The sequence below is a fragment of the Oryctolagus cuniculus genome, chromosome 4, assembly GCF_964237555.1.
Source record: "Oryctolagus cuniculus chromosome 4, mOryCun1.1, whole genome shotgun sequence".
Classification (NCBI taxonomy): Eukaryota; Metazoa; Chordata; class Mammalia; order Lagomorpha; family Leporidae; genus Oryctolagus; species Oryctolagus cuniculus.
The window spans coordinates 37255672-37279412 of record NC_091435.1 but is presented as its reverse complement, the minus strand read 5'-3'; the positions used below and the strand labels follow the sequence as shown (position 1 = coordinate 37279412).

Below are 23741 nucleotides of genomic sequence, written 5' to 3'. Positions count from 1 at the left end.
TTCTTTTAAGAAATCGCCACACTGTTTTCCACAGTGGCTGGATTAACTTACATTCCCATCAACAGTGTGTAAGAGTAACCCTTTATCTACATCCTCACCAGCATTTGTTGCTTTCTGTCTTCTGGATAGTAGCCATTCTGACAAGGGTAAGGTGACTCCTCACTTTGGTTTTGATGTGCATTTCCCAGATGGCTAGTGATGTTGAGCATGTTTTCAGATATTTGTTGGCCATTTGTGTTTCTTCTTTTGAGAACTATATGTTGAGGTCCTTTGCCTGTTTCTTAACTGGATTGGTTGTTTTGTTGCTGTAGTTGTTGAGTTTTATGAGTTTCTGATATATTCTGGATATTGATCTTTTGTCATATTTGTAGCTTGCAAATATTTTTCCCTGTTCTGTTGGAAGTCTCTTCACTCTGCCAATAATTTCTTTTGCTATACAGAGGATTCTGTTTGGAATAATCCCTGTTGTTTCTGGTTTTGCTTTTGCTCTCTGTACTTAAGGGATCTTATGCATGAAGCCATCATCTCTAACAATAGTTTTCTTCAGGTAACCCCACAGTCTCAGGTCTTAAATTGCGTTTCTTCACTGTCAACTGAATTAGGCTCTATATTGGAGTGGCTGTGAGGAAGGAGGTAATGTGACTTCCCTTCTTAGAAACAAGCAGTCAGATCCCAGTGAGCTTCTCAGGCTGGAGTTAAAGTCACTTGGGGACTGTGGAATTCATCCTGTGTATGACAGTCACATGCAACTCCTTCCAATGGGAGTCAACTTCCTTGACAACGGGAAGATGGTAACCCACAGCTGGCAGCTGGCTGTGCTGTGCAGGTGGCCACAGCAGCATGTCTGTCCTCTTTCCTTGCTGTCCTATGCAGTCTCAGTTCTGCCACTTCTCCACTGACAATTTCTGTCAGTCAGTCCCCTGGAAACCTGGCCGTGCCCACTCCCCCTCCCTCCTTTATTTTGGATTCTCCTGCAACTGAAGTCAGTGCAGCTTTTCCCTATTCAGTCATCTTTGATCTTCTAATTTTATTTATTAAATTCTTAGTTGAGAGGCAGAAAAAGAGAAACAGATAGAGATCCATCTGCTCTTCACTCCCCAAATGCCTCTAGTGGCCAGGGCTGGCCTGGGCAGGGCCAAAGTCAGGAGCCTCAAGGCAATCCAATACTGATCTACATGATCTGCGGGGACCCAGCTACTTGGGCCATAGTCCGCTGCCTCTTAAGGTTCATGTTAGCAGGAAGCTGGAACCAGGAGCAAAACTTTGACACAAACCCAGGTACTCTGATATGGGATGAAGGCATTTTAACCAGAGTTTTAACTACTAGGGAGAAAAATCTTACCACTAAGCATCTAATCTTAGAATAGAAGAAATCATAGACCCTGAAACACTAGTCACTGCCTCCTCTCAGCCCTAACATACACACTTTCTAAAATATTACTTTCATTCATTTATATCTGGTGTTGCAATTTTATCTCCTAAGGGACACATACATAAGCAAGTGGGGCAATCATATAGAAGAGACTATAACTGTGGTTTTAAAATCACCCTTCATAGCATATTTGATGAATGCAAAATTTGGAAAGGGAAAGGATCCAATTTTGGATATAGGAAAAAGACATTTTCACGATGATTATAATTTATAGTTTCAACTGCCATTCCCAGGAAGATTGAAACTTTTGAAGCATGTTTCGGCCAGATGTTAGGGTTCTGAAAATTTTGTGTTCTCTCTAAGGAAATTAATTGCATTTTGAAAGAGAAGAGATTTTAGTTAAGATAAAGGCATCTATTAGCTTTTTAAAAATCAATCTATTCATTCCAGGTTGCATTTCCTATTGGCCACCAAGGCACAAAGGATAAAACTTGCTTTGTAGAACTACAAAATGTATGAAAGGAACACCAAATTGAAATATAAATGGCTTATGAGTAATTGTCATTTCACTGTGGTTGCAGTAGAATGAGTGGATCACATAATTACATAGGAAGCACATGAACTGATTTTGGCAGAATGTCTTCTATAGCTTGTTGCTTGATTATCTCATCTCATAGACCATTTTATAAAAGCAAAACTAATTGAGAGAAAGGAATATTCTCTAAATCTTACCTTCCTTCACATCAGTTTAGGGATATGATTTTAGGAGGTGTGTTTATATGTTCCCTGGATGCAAGAGTATAGAGTTTCTTGAGTGATTGTGTGTATGGTAACACAATGAAAGCTTCTCAGAGCTAGGATAGATAGGAAAGGGTTTTTCACACCTACTAGGCATGGGAACAGAATGTTAACTTTGGCTCTACTAGGAAACCATCATTGTGGATAACACACAGGTGAATGCTTGTTAATTTGCTATGTAATTGTCTCTCTAATGAATTTAGCAAAGTATAACATTATGTAAAGGGCAATGGGTAGCAAGCTCTTTCACGGAAAAATCATGGGCCATAAAATATGTTTCTGGGAGGTGCTGCCACTTTATTAATTTCAATAGCTCTATAATTAAATCTACATATGCAGCTGTAAAATCTACCGAATCAACTGACGCATATTTGGCCTCTGGACTCAGTGACATTTAATTAGTTAGCAGACAGCCAAATGCCAACCTTTCCATTTCAAATGCAGGATTGTGTGTATAGCTGTTTCCTCCCCAATCTCCCTCTCTCATGTCATAAAACTTGCCATTATTTCAATAGTGATGCAACAGAAAATAAAAAGCAAATTGTGAGTAAAAATTTAAATACTTGGAAGTGAGAGAAGTGTAACTGTGTATGGATGTAAACACACAATAGCCTCCTAAATTTGTTCTAAATCTACTGAAATGCTATTCTTCCAAGGGTTGGAAACAATCCATATCAAACTAATGAAACTTTTTTTCCTAAGCAAGAATGTACTAACATGTCTTAATTGTGGTTCAGTATGTGGTCTTTTTCCTCTTGTGGGAATTTTAATTAGCTTTATAGGAATTTCCATAAACCATAATTCCAGAAGTTCTATCAGCCAGGAAAATTGTGTGTCAGAGTGTGGGCTTTGATGCAAGCCTTAGTCACAAACTCTAAGTTTCCCTCAGCCGTAGGCCGAATTAATCCCCCAGAGCTCAGCAGAGCGAGTGATGCTGTGGAATTGCACTGTGGATCTACTGACAATCTGATGCTCTGGTAAAGAAACAAAATATTGATGTTTCTCAAGAATTGGGGAAAAGAACAATCCTTTGGAAATGAACAAGATGTAAGCACTCAGACCTAGGAACAACATATGATTATTCATTAAGAAAAATTCCAATGATTTCCAAATAAGATGAATTCTGAAAAAAGTGGTAATTGAAAATACATTTAATATGTGAAATACTATTTTCATATGGTTATTATTTGATGCTATATTTCTTATATTTAGAATGTTATCTCAATTTTGTTAATGTCCTAAAATGATAACACTTTATTTCCTGTTAGTCTTTCTATAATCTTCAAAGATTTTCACTCAGAAATAAAATGAATCATGCCATACTAAACTACTTTTTGGAAGAAAACTTGCTTTAAAAATATTTTTATCAAATGACTTCATATAGAAATTGGAAAAAGTCAGTGAAATCACGATTTTTAAAGGAAGTAACTTGAAGTGACTGTAATCATGTTTTTTGCGGCATATGCTATTGAAAATTAACAAGAGAAATGATTATACAAAATATATGTAAATTTTATGAACACATTTTTAAACATAGGAGGAAATAGTCATAATATGAAAGTGATATAACTGATATATATATAAATACCAACATTATTATGAAGTTTATTTTTAAATAATCAGTTTGCCATATGTGGTTTATACATTTTCACCTTTCTCAAGTCTCCAATAAAGGTTAATACTGAAGGTCGGGGCTGGCACTGTGGCATAGCAGGTAAAGCCACTGCCTGCAGTGCCGGCATCCCATATGGGTGCCAGTTCGAATCTCAGTTGCTCCACTTCCAATCCAGCTCTCTACTATGGCCTGGGAAAGCAATAGAGGATGGCCCATAGTCCTTGGGCCCGTGCACCCACGTGGGAGACCTGGTAGAAGCTCCTGTCTCCTGGCTTCAGATTGGCGCAGCTCCGGCAGTTGTGGCCATCCGGGGAGTGACACAGTGGATGGATGACCTCTCTCTCTCTGCATCTCCTTCTCTCTGTGTAACTCTTTCAAATAAATAAATAAATCTTAAAAGAAAAGCGAGTCCCTTCTTAGGAACTCAGGTTTTCAAAGATACAGACACTAGTACCTCTTTAAAAAAAATTACTGAAGGTCAGATATAATTAGATAAAAATATAAATGAAATTTGAGCAGAGATGAAAATAATTTAGGACTTTTAAGTTGTGTGTGATGGATATGAAAATTTCCCTACCAAATGTCAACCTAGTGAAGTTTTTGTTCTTGAAATTCCTTTATGAATTTTTTAATGTATTTTCATTTTTATTTGAAAGGTAGAGGAACAGATAAAGATCTTCCATTCTCTTGTTCACTTTCCAAACACTTGCAACAGCTGGGGCTGATCCAAGCCACTGCCAGGAGCCAGAAACTCCATCTGGGTCTTCTAGGTGGGTGGTGGAGACTGGACGAATTGAGCCATCACCTGCTGTCGCCTAGGGTGCACATTAGCAGGAAGTTGGAATCGGAACAGAACCAGGAATCTGAACTCAGGCATTTCATTATGGGTTACAGTTGTTCCAACCAGAATCTTTTTAAAAAATTTTTTTTTATGATTTGTTTATTTATTTGAAAGGCAGAGTTACACAGAGAGAGACTGAGAGAGAGAATGAATGAGAATCTTCCATCTGCTGGTTTACTCCCGAGATAGGCTGAGGGTGAGGCAGAGGAGAGGGGAGTAGCAGCCGACGGACTCTGCCCTGCCCCGGTGGCCCTGTCCCCCGGGGCTGCAGGGTCCTGCGCGGCTGGGGAGACCAGGCTCTTGAGGGAGCGCCTGGTTCTGCTTCTTCGCTGGCTTTCGCGCCTGCGAACAGGAGGCCGGAAGGTGGCGCTGCGGCGGGCGGGGGTCCCAACGGTTTCATTTCTCCGTGGGCCATCGAGAGGCCGAAGCCCCGCGGGAAGGATGTGGAGAATCGTGCGTGACCCGAGGCGCCGCGTCTGGCGCAGAGCTGGAGCCACACGCGCGGGAGCCGGAGCAGGGCGTCCGCACCAAGGGTCTGGAGGCTCCTGGCCCAAACCCTCTCCCCGGACCAGGGCAAGCTGGAAAAACCTGTGGGCAAGAGTAAGAAGACGCTGGCAAAGAAGGAGGCCGGGGAAGACGTGAAACGGGAGAGGGCTTCGGTGCGGAAGAGGCGCAACATGAGAGCGCCCATGGCCCGGAAGCAGCACGCGGCCTGAGCCCCAAAGACAAAGAACGCTGCTTTGACGCCTTCGACGCTTCAAGGAAGACTTTGAGGGCGTCCCCCTGGACCTTTGAGCACAAGACAGACCCGTCAAGAGGGTGCACACCAGGGAGAAGCCTGGCCAGTGCGGCCAGGGCGGCAAGGCCTTCAGCTCCGCCGCCCACTTCCTGAAACAGCAGAAGACGCGCACGGAAGAGCGGCCCTGCAATTGTGACGAGTGCGGCCCGGCCTTTGCCTACAGCCCCTGCCCCATCCCGCACAGCAAACGTCGCCCGGCAGGCACACTGAGCTGGGGTGGGGGCCGCCCGGCCCTGTGCCCCCAGCAGGACCCACCCCTCAGAGGCACGTGCCTGCTGGTTTCCACTGCAGAGGACTCTCGTCCTCGCAACACGCAGGTGCCCTGCGCCCCTCCTCAGAGCTGAGGGCCCTTGGTCCAGCTGCGTGATGCCCCTCGAGGCTCAGTGCCAGCTAGCCGGCTCCATCTACTGCCTTCCTGGTCGGGATTGGGTTGCCCAGGAACACCAAGCAGGAGAGGCACCACCCCTACCTGTGGCGTCCATGCGGCGTCAGCCCTTCCAGCTCACCTTTGAAGACCCAGCCGGCCAGTGGACGCTCAGATCTCCAAGCTTGAGTGTCCAGTCCTGTGTGGCCTGGCAAGAACTTTTGGCTGCAACCTGGACAGCGGTGCACCTTGGCCCGCTTGGCTCCTCCTGCTCATGAGTGACTGTCCTTAGCTTCGTTCTATGGCTTCTGTCCTCTGGCTGGAGCAGCAGTCCCTGAGCTCAGCTCCTGTCTCCTGGAACTGACCATACTGTGTGCCCTCAGGCCCAGCCATGATCCCAGGTGGGCAGCCTGGCTTCCCTGGGTGGACCACTTGGAACGTGGGCTCCTCAAGGCCTTGACGCTGCCGCTGGCCATGCGGTGGGGTCAGAGATACGTCTGTTATCTTCTACCTAGCCTGCCTTTCAGATGTGGCAGTGGGCACCTGCCTCCACAGCAGCCCTCCACGCAGGTCAGTGCCTTCTGCATGCCTGATCCCGAGGCCATCTTACCGTGGTCAAGTCCACATAGCTGTGCCTGCCCTCATGTCCATCCCAGGTGGTCTGGGTGGGTTCCATGAATTCTGGGGACTGTGGTGTGTTATAAGGGAAGCAAAGTGACATTTTCAATCTGGAGGCAGTATGTTTTTTTATTTTATTAAAGATTTATTTATTTATTTATTGGAAAAAGAAAAAGCCAAAAGCTTGTTCTAGGTCTCCCACATGGGTGGCATGGGCCCCCATGCACTTGAGCCATCTTCCACTGATTTTCCCAGGCCACTAGCAGGGAGCCTGATAGGAAGTGGAGCAGCCAGGTCTGGAACCAGTGCCCATATGGGATACTGGGCAGGAGGTGGCTTTACATGCTGTGCCACCATGCTGGTCCCCCAACCACAATCTTAACTACTGCACCAAACACTTGCCCCCACTTTAAAGAAAAATTATTTTCATATTATTTGAAAAGCAGAGAGGAAGAGTGTGTGTGTGTGTGTGTCTGTGTGTGTGTGTGTGTCTGTGTGTTTGAGGAAATTCTGAGATTTTTAAACTCTCCATATTCATTGGGAGGTGATATACCTTTCACTATGAAAGGAATTTTTGCTTCTTTGTATCTGGTTAATGTAGACCAGGCTTTAGGAGCAGTAAATAAAAGGCCAGTCTCTGGTCATGTACTAACTGAAAGAAATACTTGCTGTGGGGTGGGATACACATACACACACACACACACAGAACTGTATCCTTATACATATTATCTCCGTGTGTGATAAGCATTTGGGAACAAGTCTTTCTAATTTTAAGCCACGGGACAGTATTAAGAAACACTAGCCTAGAAATGACTCAAATAAAAAAAAAATGTTTAAAAGGAACAGCACATTACAATACTTGGAGCTTTGCTTTAAAGAAAAATATATTACAAATTTTTGTAGATAATATGTATTGTTTCTAAAATGTGCTTTGAAAAATGCATTTATTCTTCTTGTAATAGGATATGTATATTATTTGTTACTCATCTTAATAAGTAGAATTATGGCCAGGTTTCTTTAATGTTTATGTTGAAATGTGGGAAAAAGAGAAGGGAAGAAAATTAATGCATATACATTTTTAATAGAAAAGATTTTCATACCTTGCTACTGAAACAGGTTATAGAATAGTCTTACATACTGAGTAGTTACTTGATGTTTGATTAAAAAATCCAAGTTACTAAAATGTGGTACAGGCATGGAAACACCTAAAAGTGTCATTGCACAAAATGGGTACTTAGTAAATATATGATCTTGATTATACAATATTTTTATACTGTTTGAATTTCAGTTTTAATTATGTAAGTGGTTATGACTAAATGTGGGAAATTTGGCAAAAAAAAAACCCTCTTTAAAAACCATGCCTCTGAATTATAATTCCAATATTATCAGCTTCTTTTTGAAAATTATACTGAACTTATTATATTATCTACAATGACATAATTTAAAAATGCAAAACTAAAATATTCTATGCATTTTGGTTAAAAATCTAATGTAGTTGCCAATTAACATTGCTGCAAGCCCCAGCTTTTCCACCTGCTTTGTTGATTGACTTCAATTAATGTTTGCCAGCAAGTAAATTAACATAGCACCTGAGGCAAAATTCTCTGGTGGCTCTTGGACTCTGACTTCCTCCCATCCTTGCTGTTTTCTCTGCTCTTGAGCACATTGCTAGTAGGTACATGTTAATTCAGTCTAGACACGGACATTACCCATGACTTTAATGACAGGTCATTTACAGCAAACTCATGTGTCACTGCAGAGATGTCTCTTTAAGTGACATCTTATCAATAGCAATTCAATTAGTCAACCTTAAGACTATAACATGGAGCTTGCACTGTGTCAAAAATGCCTCTTTGAATTTGCATTTGAAATGACCCCTTAGGTTTTTGTCCTCTGGCATATAAATATGAATACTGAATTTTGAATTTCATACATTCCATGTCTGGATTTTAATCCTATTGTGTAAGAGATATTTTCAAAAAGTTCATGGAAAATGCATATTATGAGAAAGATGAATGGATTTTAAATTTTTTGCACACAAATAAATTTGTCTTTTGATGTCATTTTCCATAAACTTTTTGAATTCTGCACATGCCTTATTCTCACAGGACTAGATGTCATTTAAATATATATATATATATATATATTTGACAGAGTTAGTGAGAGAGAGATAAATATACATTTTTATTAGAAACAAATTTAGGAAAAATATATTGTTTAATTGATAGCATTGTTGTAGACTTGGTGTTGGCAAATAGAAATATTGTAAAAGTCCATTTTCAGGCAAAATGTTCGTCAAATAATTCAAAAACTAAAATGCATTAGAAAAAGAAAATACGGAATAAATGAAAATAATATAAATTTTATCATTTCTTATTTAAAAGTTTGGTAAAAAGTCTAATGTACTGGCTGCCCCATTTTCAGAATTCACCATCAAGAATTCATTAAAAGTATATGTATCAGACATTATAAGATAAATTAGAATCCCTATATGATGTAAGCACAAAAATACTTTGGAAAAGATGTCTGGATAAAAGAATTATATACATAACACTCTGTCTCTTTATATATTTAGTGCAAGATATATATATATATATATAAAACATATTGATTAAACATATACATCTTGATCTCTTGGTTCTTGCACTATATATAGAGATCAAGATGTTTCCACTCTTACAGCTTTTGTTGGAGATAAATAAGCTATGTGAGGTTCAAGTGAGACAATATAGCTAAAGAAGTATGGTATTAGCAATCAGAATATCCTTTGAAAACCAATTTTGTAGGAGAGAATTAAGAATTTCCTAAGGAGTTTGTGGTCTCTAATGAATTAACATCTCTACTATACATCTAGAATGTCAGTAAGGGTAATAGATATGGATCCTTCTTCTACAAATTTATAAAATAGTCACTCACATCATCTTTTGTATTCCTCAATAAAAATGAGGAACCTATTGAGAAAGACTGGTAGATTCTTGTTTGGGTTTAATTTTGGGTGATCATTTGATGGCTGGAGATTCTTTTAAAGTACCTGAGCTGTAAGTTAATCATTTATCATTGAGATCAAGTAGGTGCTAGGTATGACTTTTTAAAGAAAAGTTTCAAAAAGATGTATCTGTTTGTGTTAAATGCTTAACACTACTTAAGGAGAAAGTAAATTTGTCATGGTATATGAACAGAAACTATATATATTCACTGTCATTTAAAAGTCATACATTTTATCATGTGTATCATTATAGATGCCTTTATCTGCAGCTACAGAAGATCCATATAAAATTAGCTTAACTGTAATTATTGTGTCAAAAAAAAGACTGGATGTAGGGTGACTCTAGAGTGACTAATTTAGTAGCAAAACAGCATCATGTTGTAGGTATTGCAAACATCATTTTTTAAAATATTTATTTGAAAGTCAGAGTTACACAGAGAAAGGAGAGGCAGAGAGAGAGAGAGAGAGAGAAGTCTTCCATCCACTGGGTCACACCCCAAATGACTTGCAGTACCCAGAGCTGTGCTGGTCCAATGCCAGGAGCCAGGAGCTTCTTCCAGGTCTCCCTTGTGGGTGCAGGGGCCCAAGGACTTGGGCCATCTTCTACTGCTTTCCCAGGCCATAGCAGAGAGCTGGATCGGAAGTGGAGCAGCTGGGTCTCGAATTGGCGCTGGTATGGGATGCTGGCATTGCAGGCAGAGGCTTAACCTGCTGTGCCACAGTGCCAGCCACAGCAAATATCATTCTCTACTATACTTCATATGACAATATCTCTGTTGGAAGAAAAGTGCATCTTCCCAGACATCCTGTTCAGTCTGTTGGGAAACTGACCTTATAAGTTGTCCAGTACACTTACACTCAAGATTCACTGGCAAGAGTTGGGATTCATGCCAATGTCATAACCAGCAAGGAAAAACATCAACTATCTGTTTTAGGCTAATAATGATTCAAACCCAGAGTACTAGAAAGGGAATCGCCGTCCCGGAGTTTACAATGTAGTACTAACTGAAACAGGGTGAGCAAGGAAGAGTAAGCATGGACATTGATAGGGTTTCACCAATTAACATAAATACAGTCTAAGGAGTTTGTATTAGTTCTCTGTTGATAAATAGCAAATTACTCCAAAACTTAGTGGCTTAAAACATCTCTTTATCACTCAGTCTTTGTGGGTCAGGAATTCACCCATGATGTGGCTGGATCTCTGTTGTTCACTCACAAGGATGCAATAAAGTATCCACCACTCAACTTGGTTCTCATCGGAAACCTGAACTTCTCAGGTAATTCTCATACTTATTGGCAAGTATGTTAGACTGACAAATTTAGTCTTTCTGGCTGTTGCAAATAAGCTCCCCTTAGTTTCTTGCTATATGAACCTCCCTAACATGGTTGATTATCTCACCATACATAAGCCAAAAAGGCAAAGGAGAATTTGCTAGTAAGACATAGGTCCCAGGGCCGGTGCTGTGGCATAGTAGGTAAAGCCACTGCTTGCAGTGCCAGCATCCATCTGGGCACCGGTTTGAGTCCCAGCTTCTCCACTTCTGATCCAGCTCTCTGCTATGGCCTGGGAAAGCAGTAGATGATGGCCCAAGTCCTTGGGCCCTTGAACCAGCCTGGGAGACCTAAAAGAAGCTCCTGACCCTTGGCTTCCGATCAGATCAATAGCTCTGGCTATTGCAGCCAATTGGGGAGTGAGCCAGTGGATGGAAAACCTCTCTCTCTCTCTTTCTGCCTCTCCTCTCTCTGTGTAACTCTGACTGTCAAATAAATAAATAAATAAGTAAATCTTTTTTTTTTTTTAAAGACATAGATCTCGGTCATTTGTAATCTAATCACAGACATGACATGGCTTTAACCTGGTCATTTTCATTTGGTTGGAAGCAAGTTATTCACGAAGAAGTATTTACACACAGCTATGAAGACAATGAAACAGAAACTCTTGAACCATGGTTGATGCTGCTTGCTGTAGGGAGAAATAGATAATAGTTTAGAAATATAGTTATTTAATAAATATACTTAAAATGAATAATAGGTTCTTGATTTCCTAAGATCTGGTCCGTTAATTCTGAAAATAAAATGTAAAAAATAATTAACGGAACTTTTTTTCCCCAAGGAACTTTTTAATGGTTCTGATGATGTCCTTTGGTCCAACTAGATTCAAATAGGTTTAATAATGGTGAAATTTTAAAATAATACTTCAACATGCAAGGAAGTCTATAATTAGATCCTGGAAATGGTATCAAATGTTAGTTAAATAAGTCGCACTTTGGAAATTCATATTCATTAAATAAAAGTTGAAAAAAAAAAGTTAGTTAAATGCTAAAAGAAACAAGTGAGAAATGAGTTGTATTTTCAACCACAATGCATTGTATGTATAATTAATTATAGTAATATAGGCATCACCACATATATCTTATAAAAACACATATTATTTGCTAATCTACAAAAGTCAATGAAATGCTTTTTAGAATCCTGTTGGTGTTGGAGAACTTGTCATATTTCTCATTTACTTATTTAATTCTTTATCTTAATAATAAATATTAAATAATATGTATCACCAAAAGTAAACATTATGGAAATCAATTTTAAATACCTTTTTAAGTTCTAATTAAATTCATATTATTGAGAATTTTCTTTTGCTTCTTGCTGTGTGATTAAGATGAAATAATTTTATTTGTATGACTTTGATATATTATTGAACACAGATTCCAAAGTGTCAAAATATCTAAAAAAATGAATCTTAATGTGAGTAATTTACTGTCTTAAAGTGGAATCTATAAATGGTTAAATCATATGAAGCACAATATGTCTAATTCTCTTAATTTGGGAAGATGTATTTTTAGAGGTTAGAGGCTAATTGCATTCACCTATAAATTTATCTTAAGGATTTTAGAAGTAATATCACATGTGTCTTACTCATCTTAAACTATAAAATATTGCTATGCATTTTGTCATTCAGACATTCTTTTTATTGAAAAGAATCTGATTAAATCATAGTCTCAGAGGAATATCAACTCACATTTTGAAACCATCATATAATTCGGCAGAAATGTCACAGAGTTGATAGACTCTGCCTCAGGACAAAGAGTTAGCAGGGAAAATAAGTTCACATTTGATCCCAAGGGAAGGAAGGATGCCTTTAGGTCATAAATAAGGGCATCTCCATAACACATTCCATCTGTTTAATCCCTGTATATCCCAGTATTGCCGGAGGAAAGGCGTACGTGGTGGTTTTGGTGTAGAATAGGCTTTCTTATGAACAGTAACATTTAGAATGCTAATTATGTATTTTATCAAAAATAGCTGTGGTTGGTGGTTAAATATATTAAACATTATTCATTAAGTAGACTGATCGGTGTACTACAATGTAAAAATGTAGTAACTGCATATCAAATGCAGTATTGTAAACTGTAGCTGTGATGATTATAAACATAGATGCTGGCACTTGTTCTTCAGACTCTGGGCTCATATGACCTCTCTACATGGTAGCAGTGGTAGTTTAGACCATTGATCTACTGCATATAATTATCCACATCCTAGATGTCATGATTCCAGGCACTGCAGTAACTGCATAAAGCCATCAAAACACTATTGTGACAAAGACAGTGGAGATAAAAAGATAAAATTATGGGTATAGGCAAAACGAAAACACACAAATTTAATGAGGAAAACAAAACCAACTACTGATTATGTCACCTCAATTTAAGCATTTTAATAGTGCTCCTAAGTTATAGAAGATTTCTGTCTGACCAAGTAAATTTAATCCCTGTGCAGCATGAGTTTTTTTTTTTTTTTTTTTTTTTTTTTTGGAGATGGCTATACTTACCCTGAAAAACCAGTTACGTGGGAAAACAAATGGTAGAATGGTAGGATTAAGCAATAATTTGCAATTGAACCATTGTGTCTCCATTAATCCCTGTGGTTCTTAAAAGAAAATCACTCTCAAACTGTATTTAATACATAATGTTGTATACAAATAAACAATGCTTTTAGTTTACCAGTTCTGAATCTTGGGAATTAAGGGAAGATAGAAGAGTCTGAATTGATTCCTTTGACTCACAAATTAGATTTCTAAAATAGCACTGTAAGTCAATTAATACCAAATGTTCCAGAGCTTCCATTTCTAACTTTTAACATGTTAATTTTTAAAATATTTTGTATTCTTTTGGTTTCTTGAAAAACTCTTACTATTGCTTAATTTTTTCCCTTCTCTAGACTACTAACAAAATGACAAATAATTTTGAAAAAATGTTTTTTATCCCAGTGATTAAAAAAAATCTTGAAAAGTAATCTCATCTGCTTATATTTTAAATGTGTAGGTGTTTTGATTGAAAGACCTAAGAAAGAGCATTAAAACATTAGAATCATTGTTCACCAGCATGGTCTACTCTGCAAGTTTATGCTAGCCATACTTTGGTTAGTTTTCGTTGTTGTTATTGTTGTTTTAGTGTGGGGAGCAGTGTGCAAGCTTGAATTCATATTTTTAAATACTGAGAATTCTGTGAAGATTCTACCATGCAAACTTCCACTACACAATGGAAAGTATTTATAAGTTACCACACTTTTCTTCCCCCAGATTCTCATCTAATCTTCATATCTTTAGCATGGAGTTTCAGGTTGACACCACTAATTATAATCAGCAGTCAATATAAATGCTACTGCCCAGCCTGCATCTAAATTATGTAGGCTGAAACAGTTAAATATATGAATGGATGGTGATAAATATACTGCATCATTTGATATTTCCAGAGATATATTTTAGTAAAATTTGTAGGTGAATCTAGATAAGAGTAAGTCAGAGATAGTCTAAATATATGTATCTTTATTATATACCTCATTTCTAAAATTGATATTTGAATTCAATATTTGGTTAATTATTCATGAATTTTTCTTGAAGTATTAATTGTAAGTAATTATATTAGTTCCTTATGCAATTTTTAGTTTTATACTATAAACGTCATAGTCTTCTTCAAATTTTGTATCAAATATCAAATAGTAATTGTCTCTATATTTAACAATGAACACTTATGTAATAAAGGAGAGTAATGTTTTTTCTATAACTATGGCATCACACACAATGGCTTAGCAGATGGGTTCTTTTTTTATTAAGCATTTATTATTTATTTGAAAGAGTTACACAGAGAAGGAGAGGCAGAGAGAGAGAGAGAGAGGGAGAGAGACAGGCAGAGAGAGAGATCGAGATCTTCTATCTGCTGGTTCACTCCCTAGTTGGCCGCAACAGCCAGAGCTGTGTCGATCCGAAGCCAGCAGCCAGGAGCTTCTTCCGGGTCTCCCACAGGGGCCCAAAGACTTGGGCCATCTTGTACTGCTTTCCCAGGACATAGCAGGGAGCTGGATTGGAAGTGGAGCAGCCAGAACTCGAACTGGAGTCCATATGGGATGCTGGCACTGCAGGCAGCGACTTTACCCACTATGCCACAGCACTGGTCACAAGCAGAGAGGTTCTTAATTTGGCATCCATGGCCACAGTTTAGGTCTCAAAACAATGAATGGAACTTGTATGAAGAAAAAGTGGCACATCTGTATTTTCACCAAATTCTGATCAAATTTAGCAGTTCATTAATTGTATATGTATGAAAAACTAGTCATAAAGGGCCGGCGCTGTGGCGCAGCAGGTTAACACCCTGGCCTGAAGTGCTGGCATTCCATACGGGCAGCTGTTTTAGTCCCGGCTGCTCCTCTTCCGATCCAGCTCTCTGCTATGGCTTGGGATAGCAGTAGAAGATGGCCCAAGTCCATGGGCCCCTGCACCCATCTGGGAGACCCAGAAGAAGATCCTGGCTCCTGGCTTCAGATCAGCGCAGTTCCAGCCATTCCGGCCAATTGGGGAGTGAACCATCAGATGGAAGACCTCTCTCTCTCTCTCTCTCTCAGCCTCTCCTCTCCCTGTATAACTCTGACTCTCAACCAAAAAGTAAAAAAAAAAAAAAAAAAAAAGAGAAAGAAAAATTAGTCATAAATGGTACAATATCTGTGACTTTACTATCAATGAGAATTTTAGGTAGTTCAAAGAACATGATAGATGTAACAAATATGGATTATACATTCTTTTTCTCATGATTAGAATCTGTGTGATTTTGTTATTTACTGCATAAATGGAAAAACACATTGCTCCACTTATTTATGGCTGTCTAATAGTAGCTAGGAGCACCATCTTACCATCTGTCACGGTTCAGTGATTTGACTGGACTTAACTGCATACCCTCAACAGACTTTTTCATGAGGTCCCAATCAGCTTGGTCAGCTGAGGCTATAGTTGTCTGAAGAATCAACTAGACTGGTTGTTCATGATGCTCCAGTGACATTACTAATAGCTGATGCTGGCAGTAGGCTAATAGCTCAGCTGGATCTGAAAACCACTCTGGTTTTCTCATGGTTTCTTTCTGTCCTACAGTAACTAAACTCAAGAAGGAATGTACCAGCAGGTGCCTTGGCCCATGAAACCAATGAAACATCTGCAAAGCTTCTTATGACTATGCCTTATTATTTTCACCAACTCAGATTCTACACGGGAAGAGTCTACAAAAGGGCATCAATATTGGAAAGTCTGATTAATTGGGGCACATTATTAAAGAATATCTGTTCTGGATTATATACCACAAAACAACCTTTAAGAATATATGTTAAATTATATTTTGATATAGTTTTCTTTGCAATGTTATGTACTCTGTAGTATGTGTTTATAAATGTTACTCTGAGAATGGTCTGTAGTCTTTACCCAACTTCCCATAGGAGATATACTCACCCTCAAATATTAAGAAATCCTAGTTTAACAGACATATGGTTTAATAGAATATTCTTGACTATTTTAGATAAAAACTTGAAAATATTAAAATTATTAAGTACGTTTTAATTCACCACAAGAGTATACTTTATCACAAAAGTATACATTTTATTTAATGAAAAGTTATTAAACTAATTTATAAATGGCATTAGAAAATATTGATTATTATTCTAAGTTTTTTTTACTTCTTAAAGAAACTCATGGGGGGCTGGTGCTGTGGCGCAGTGGGTTAACACCCTGGCCTGAAGCACCAGCATCCCATATGGCCGCTGGTTTAAGATCCAGCTGCTCCACTTCTGATCCAGCTCTCTGCTATGGTCTGTGAAAGCAGTAGAAGATGGCCTAAATCCTTGGGCTCCTGCACCCGCGTGGGAGACCTGGAAGAAGCTCCTGGCTCCTGGCTTTGGATCGGCGCAGCTCCGGCTGTTGCAGCCAACTGGGGAGTGAACCATTGGATGGAAGACCTCTCTCTCTCTCTCTCTCTCTCTCTCTCTCTCTCTCTCTCTCTCTCTCTTCCTCCCCTCTCTCTGTGTAACTCTGACTTTCAAATAAATAAATACGTCTTTAAAAAAATAAAGAAACTCATGGTAAATTCTTAGTATTCAAGCTAAGAAAATTTTTCTCTGTATGTGAATTTATTTACTTTTTGTAATTTGATATGAGAGCTCTGGAATCTCAAGTATTTATACTCTTTTATTCCTATAGCTGCCAGGAAAAACAGAATTATAGTTGTAATCAGTTGCAAAGACCTCTCCTCATTTGCATTGGATAGTACTTCTATTTTAGCATTAGAACAAGAGTAATACATTTATATAGCATGATAAAAATGTATACTTTCAGAAATTTATTTTTTTATTTGAGAGACATAGTTACAGATAGAGAAATCTTCCATCCAGTCTTTCACTCCCTAAATTTCCTGGACCAGGCCAAAGCCAGAAACCAAGAGGTTCATCTGAATTTTTTCCCTTGGGTGCAGATTTCCAAACACTTGTGCCATCTTCCACTACTTCTGAAGTGCGTTCACAAGGAGCTGGAACAGAAATGGAGCAGCCAGGATAAAAACCCATATGGGATGCAGGCAGTTGCAGGCAGTGGCTTAGCACTCTAAATCACATCACCAGCTCGAGAAATGTTCTCTTTGTATTTTGTATTTAATTGGCAAGTACTATTTGTACTATATCTACAGGTTATGGTATGATGTGTCACTTTATGTATTCATTATGGGATGATCAAGTTGGTATTTAATGTATCACTCACTTCATACACATTTATCCTATTTTTGTGAATGGACTTTTAAAGTCCTCTATCTATTTTGAAATATTCAATTCAATTTTTAACCACAGTCACTCTACTGTGCAATAGAATAGCTGTGTTAATTCTTCCTATTAAACACTTACTTTTTACCTATTGGCTATTTTTTCCTTGCATAAAAATAATTTTACTATTTTGATATTTATTGCATGTCTAAACATTTCAGAAAATATCTGATTCGAGTACATTTTTTAAAAAAGATTTTATTATTTCATTTGAAATAGCTACAGACAGAGATGGAGAGACAGAGATAGAGAGAAAGATCTTTTATCCACTGGTTAACTCCCCAAATAGTTGCAATGATCAGAGATAGGCCAGGTCAAAGCCAGGAGCCGGGAGTTTCTTCTGGGTCTCCTACATGGGTGGCAGGGGCCCAAGCACTTGGGCCACCTTCTGTTGCTTTCCCAGGCTTATTAGCAGGGAGCTGAATCAGAAACAGAGCAGCCAGGACACGAACCAGTACCTTTAAGGGATGCTGGCATTGCAAACAGCAGCTTTACCCGCTAAGCCACAGCACCAGCCCCTTAAGTACTTTTAATACTATGGCTTTTGCATCAGTGGGACATGATTCAACTTTTCTCAGTATAGATTTTGTAGAAAGTAGATCTTTTAATTAAATGGACTCAAATTAATATTATTGAAATAGTAGATTTCTTGGGTATAATTGTGTTTGTATAGATATTCTCATTTGCAGGAATTTCATGCTTTCTACCTATTGTGGGGAGCAACTCGGACTATACTGTTACTGGAATTAGGACTTATTCTGTGCATCTGCTCTCCCACAATATGGCGCTGGGAGAGGAGAAAACAGCTTCTACACAGCTGCCTCCAGTTCAGCCAATAAACTGTAGGACTTGCTCCTGATTGGAGGAGAGCAGCGTGCTCGGCGTGTGGGCAGCCGAGTTGGGATTGGTGGAAGAGGACTATAAAGGAGGAGAGAGACGGCAAGCACCAGGAACATCTAAGGGGAACACCTAAGGGAACACCTGTGCAGCCCCCGAGAGAGCCGGCCGGCGGTGTGCCGCTCCCCTGTGGAAGTGGGGAATGTGGCAGGGGGAACCGCCCTTCCACGGAGGTGGAAGGGATAGTAGCCAACCCGGGAAGAACCAGCAGCAAACCCGGGGAGGGCCGAGCAGACGAAAGAACAGCGCAGGGTCCTGTGTCGTTCCTCCACGAAGACGGGGAGCGACATAATGGTGCCGTGACTCGGATATGAAGCCTAGGCAGGGTTTAGTGTCGTTCCTCCATGAAGAGGGGGAGCGACACCTATGTTTTATTCTTGTGGCAACCAATTCATTCCAGTTCCTTAGAACTCTACTTAAAATCTTCAAAATGCCCTTAAATCATCTCTTTTTGATTTTTTTTTGCCCAAAGCCATTCTGGACCTGCCATTGAACATAAATAATGTCTTATTTCCCACACACATTCAGCAAGACACTCTTTTATTTATGCTTACTGCAGTGACTATCAATATTCTTTCTCTTACAGATACTTCCACTTCAGCTTTTCTTTTAGTTCAACAAGTGACTGCTACAAAATTAATGGATATTCTGCTTACAGAATCTTTTAGCTGAAATTAGTGTTATAGCAATATTGACAGTCGAATTGAGTTTTAGCCATAAATATAAATTTTTATTAGCTTCTTTTTCTAAATAAACATTATTTAAGAAAAAAAGCTGTCATTCTCCTTATAATGCTTAATATGATATCTTTAAGTTTTACTTTTAACCTCTTTCAGCATATAAGAAATATTCTGTTGTTATGCCTGCCTTATATTAGAGGCTGCAGGTTACTTAGCATCATTTGCATGTAAAACATAATTTTTGTTTTAGTCTTTAGACACAGGAGGAGATACATAATTACATTGTATCCAACACATGTAACCAATAGATGGTTACACTGTAACCGATATGATTATAACATTACAATTGTATAATTAGTGGAGAGAAATATCAAAGAGTGGGACATATCCTATTATTGCTTTTTATAATGTTATTTCCTATATATAGTTTATGGTTATTTATTCCTGGTACAATCTAATACCCCCAGATATGAAAGCTTAATAGAGGGAATTATTTTCATGCTTCTTTGAAAATTTTCAGTTGATAGACTGAGTTTATCTCAGGTCAAAGAAAGAAAGAGAAATTCAACAGTTTATCTGATGATTGAGTCTCTTATTTAACAGAGTTTAACATGGCATTTCATCAGAATTTTACAGTATTGGAGACTATTCTTTTAAATGTTTAATTATTTAAATAAATTTGGGGCATATTTATTCTTAATAGTAAAGTAATTATGTTACTGTCTTGAAATAGATTCTGGTCATTATGAGTAATGCAAATGCATTATGAGTAATGCATTTAAGATAAAGCCAGTTTTATCAACATCAAAATTTCTTTTTATATAATAAATTTGCATTAGTAATAAAATAGTGCTATATACAGACATAGCTTTACATAGCTTCCTTGCCTGTTTCTTGTCTCTAAACAATATTCTTTTTTTTTTTAACTTTTATTTAATGAATATAAATTTCCAAAGTACAGCTTATGGATTACAATGGCTCACCCCCCCATGACTTCACTCCCACCCGTAACCCTCCCCTTTTCCACTCCTTCTACCCTTCCATTCGCATCAAGATTCATTTTCAATTCTCTTTATATACAGAATATCAGTTTAGTATATATTAAGCAAAGATTTCAACAGTTTGCACCCACATAGAAACACAAAGTGAAAAATACTGTTTGAGTACTAGTTATAGCATTAAATCACAATGTACAGCACATTAAGGACAGAGATCCTACATGAGGAGTAAGTGCACAGTGACTCCTGTTGTTGACTTAACAAATTGACACTCTTGTTTATGGCATCAGTAATCACCCTAGGCTCTTGTCATGAGCTGCCAAGGCTATGGAAGCCTTTTGAGTTCACTGACTCTGATCATATTTAGACAAGGTCATAGTCAAAGTGGAAGTTCTCTCCTCCCTTCAGAGAAAGGTACCTGCTTCTTTAATGACCTGTTCTTTCCACTGGGATCTCACTCACAGAGATCTTTCATTTAGGTCATTTTTTTTTTTTTTTTTTGCCACAGGGTCTTGGCTTTCCATGCCTGAAATAGTCTCATGGGCATTTCAGCCAGATCCAAATGACTTAAGGGCTGATTCTGAGGCCAGAGTGCTGTTTAGGACATCTGCCATTCTATGGGTCTGCTGTGTATCTCACTTCCCATGTTGGATCGTTCTCTCCTCTCCTTTTTAATTCTATTAGTTAGTATTAGCAGACACTATTCTTGTTTATGTGATCCCTTTGGTTCTTAGTCCTATCATTATGATCAATTGTGAACAGAAATTGATCACTGGGACTAGTGAGATGGCATTGGTACATGCCACCTTGATGGGATTGAATTGGAATCCCTTGGTATGTTTCTAACTCTACTGTTTGGAGCAAGTCAGCTTGAGCATGTCCCAAATTGTACATCTCTTCCCTCTCTTATTCCCACTCTTATATTTAACAGGGATCATTTTTTTCAGTTAAGTATCACCACTTAAGAATAACTGTATTAATTACAGAATTCAATCAATAGTATTAAGTAGAACAAAAAAAAATAACTAGGAGGGATAAAGTATTATGTTGTTCAATATTCTTTTAGCACAGTCTCCATTTGGCTTGTCAGATTTTTCTTTCCATTGGTCTGTTTTCTCCTTGCTGTTTTACTTTATCCTTTTAAGGACAGTGCTCTTACAAGAATTGGTGTACAAATGTCAAAAGACATTGAAACAAAGCTGTATTTTTCTTCAGTTTATTTCCCACTTAATCTTCAAGACAGACAAATACATAGACACACAGAAAGATACACATAGATACGAATATACTCACAAACACATAATCTAGGGTAATTACATTCTAAAAATTTTAAAGACTACCACTGTAAGTTTCTTTTAGAAATTAAACTCAAGTGCACATCTTAGCTTATGAGTGCTATGTGATATGCACATGATACCAGTTGATGGAAAAATTTTTTTAGTTCAGGTAATCCCTTTGCAACTGATGCAGAGATTTTGATTATAGAAAGCTGTGTGAACCATTTTGGAATAGAAAAATATTTCCTCACTCTACCATTCAGGGCAAGTCTGATTGAGCATATTCCAAACTGTGCATCTCCTCCCGCTCTTATTCCCACTCTTATATTTAACAGGGATCACCTTTCAGTTAAAAATAAAACCTAAGGATAATTGTGTGTTAATTACAGTGTTCAACCAATAGTATTAAGTAGAACAAAAAAAAAAGGGATAAAGTATTAAGTTGTCCCTTGACAGTCAGGACAAGGGCTGATCAAGTCATTGTTTCTAATAGTGTCCATTTCACTTCAACAGGTTTCCTTTTTGGTGCTTGGTTAGTTGTCACCAACCAGGGAGAACATATGATATTTGTCCCTTTGGACTGGCTTATTTCATTCAGCATAATGTTTTCCAGATTCCTCCATTTTGTTGCAAATGACCAAATTTCATTGTATTTTTACTGCTGTGTAGTGCTATATAGAGTACATATCCCATAATTTTTTTTATCCAGTCTACTGTTGATGGGCATTTAGGTTGGTTCCAGGTCTTAGCTAGTGTGAATTTAGCTGCAATAAACATTAAGGTGCGGACAGCTCTTTTATTTGCCAATTTAAATTCCTTTGGGTAAATTCCAAGGAGTGGGATGGCTGTGTTGAATGGTAGGGTTATATTCAGGTTTCTGAGGAATCTCCAAACTGACTTCCATAGTGGCTTGACCAGTTTGCATTCCCACCAACAGTGGGTTAGTGTCCCTTTCCCCCCAAATCCTCTCCAGCATCTATGTTGGTAGATTTCTGTATGTAAGCCATTCTAACTGGGGTGAGGTGAAACCTCATTGTGGTTTTGATTTGCATTTCCCTGATGGCTAGTGATCCTGAACATTTTTTCATGTGCCTGTTGGCCCTTTGGATTTCCTCTTTTGAGAAATGTCTATTGAGGTCCTAGGCCCATCTCTTCAGTTGTTTGTTTGTTTGTTGTGTGGAGTTTCTTGATCTCTTTGTAGATTCTGGTTATTAATCCTTTATCTGTTGAAACCTGCCTGGGGATTCCAGTTCAGTCCCATCAAGGTGGCATGTCCCAATGCCATGTACTAGTCAAAGTGATCAGTTTCAGTTCATAATTGATCGTAATGATAGGATTAAGTGTCAAAGGCATCACATAAACAAGAATAGTGTCTGCTAATACTAACTGATAGAATTAAAAAGGAGAGAACAATCCAATATGGGAAGTGGGATACACAGCAGACCCATAGAATGGCAGGTGTCCTAAACAGCACTCTGGCCTCAGAATCAGCCCTTATGGCATTCAGATCCGGCTGAAAAGCCCATGAGACTATTTCAGGCATGGAAAGCCAAGACACTCTGGCAAAAAAAAAAAAAAAAAAAAAAAAAAAAAACAACACCTAAATGAAAGATCTCTGTGAGTGAGATCCCAGTGGAAAGAACAGGCCATTAAAGAAGGAGGTACCTTTCTCTGAAGGGAGGAGAGAACTTCCACTTTGACTATGACCTTGTCTAAGTAAGATCAGAGTTGGCGAACTCAAAAGGCTTCCATAGCTTTGGCAACTCATGACAAGAGCCTAGGGTGATTACTGATGCCATAAATAAGAGTGTCCTTAATGTGTTGTACTATGTGAATTAATGGTATAACTAGTAATCAAACAGTACTTTACACTTTGTGTTTTTGCGTGGGTGCAAACTGTTGAAATCTTTACTTAATATAAACTAAATTGATCTTCTTCTGTGTATAACGATAATTGAAAATGAATCTTGATGTGAATGGGATGGGAAATGGAGCAGGAGATGGGTGGGTTGCGGGTGGGAGGGAAGTTATGAGGGGTAAAAAGCCACTGTAATCCAAAAGCTATACTTTGGAAATTTATATTTATTAAATAATGGTTAAAAATATTTTCTCTAATAATTTTAAATCATCTTTTTAATGTATGCATCTTCATACATTTCATTACTGATACATTTTAATGTATGCATCTTTCAATTGGAGGTTGAAGTGAAATGACCAAAGATGCATGCCAATTAATGTTTCTTTTTACTGTAACTCGTTGCTCATTAGGATTGTGCAAGGTCTACAAAATTTAAAGACAGCCAAATTATAATGTAATGGTCAGGAATTTTATCATTCTTACAAAACAAATGTCAGTTCTTGGTGCGTTTCAGAAG

At 38.4% G+C, this 23741-nt stretch overlaps 1 protein-coding gene across 2 annotated transcripts in view; it reads left to right on the top strand.

The window, feature by feature from the left end:
• ROBO1 (roundabout guidance receptor 1) overlaps nucleotides 1–23741 on the top strand; it is a 1215767-nt gene that overhangs the window by 35722 nt on the left and 1156304 nt on the right. The window contains exon 1 of one of the 2 annotated variants that reach the window (XM_070071933.1): nucleotides 5438–6359. The exons of the other annotated variant lie outside the window; for it this stretch is intronic. Within the exon in view, the coding sequence (XP_069928034.1) occupies nucleotides 6264–6359 (96 nt within the window). The 5' untranslated portion in view covers nucleotides 5438–6263. Of the gene's footprint in view, nucleotides 1–5437; nucleotides 6360–23741 lie in introns of those variants that run through there. 2 annotated transcript variants of the gene reach the window in all.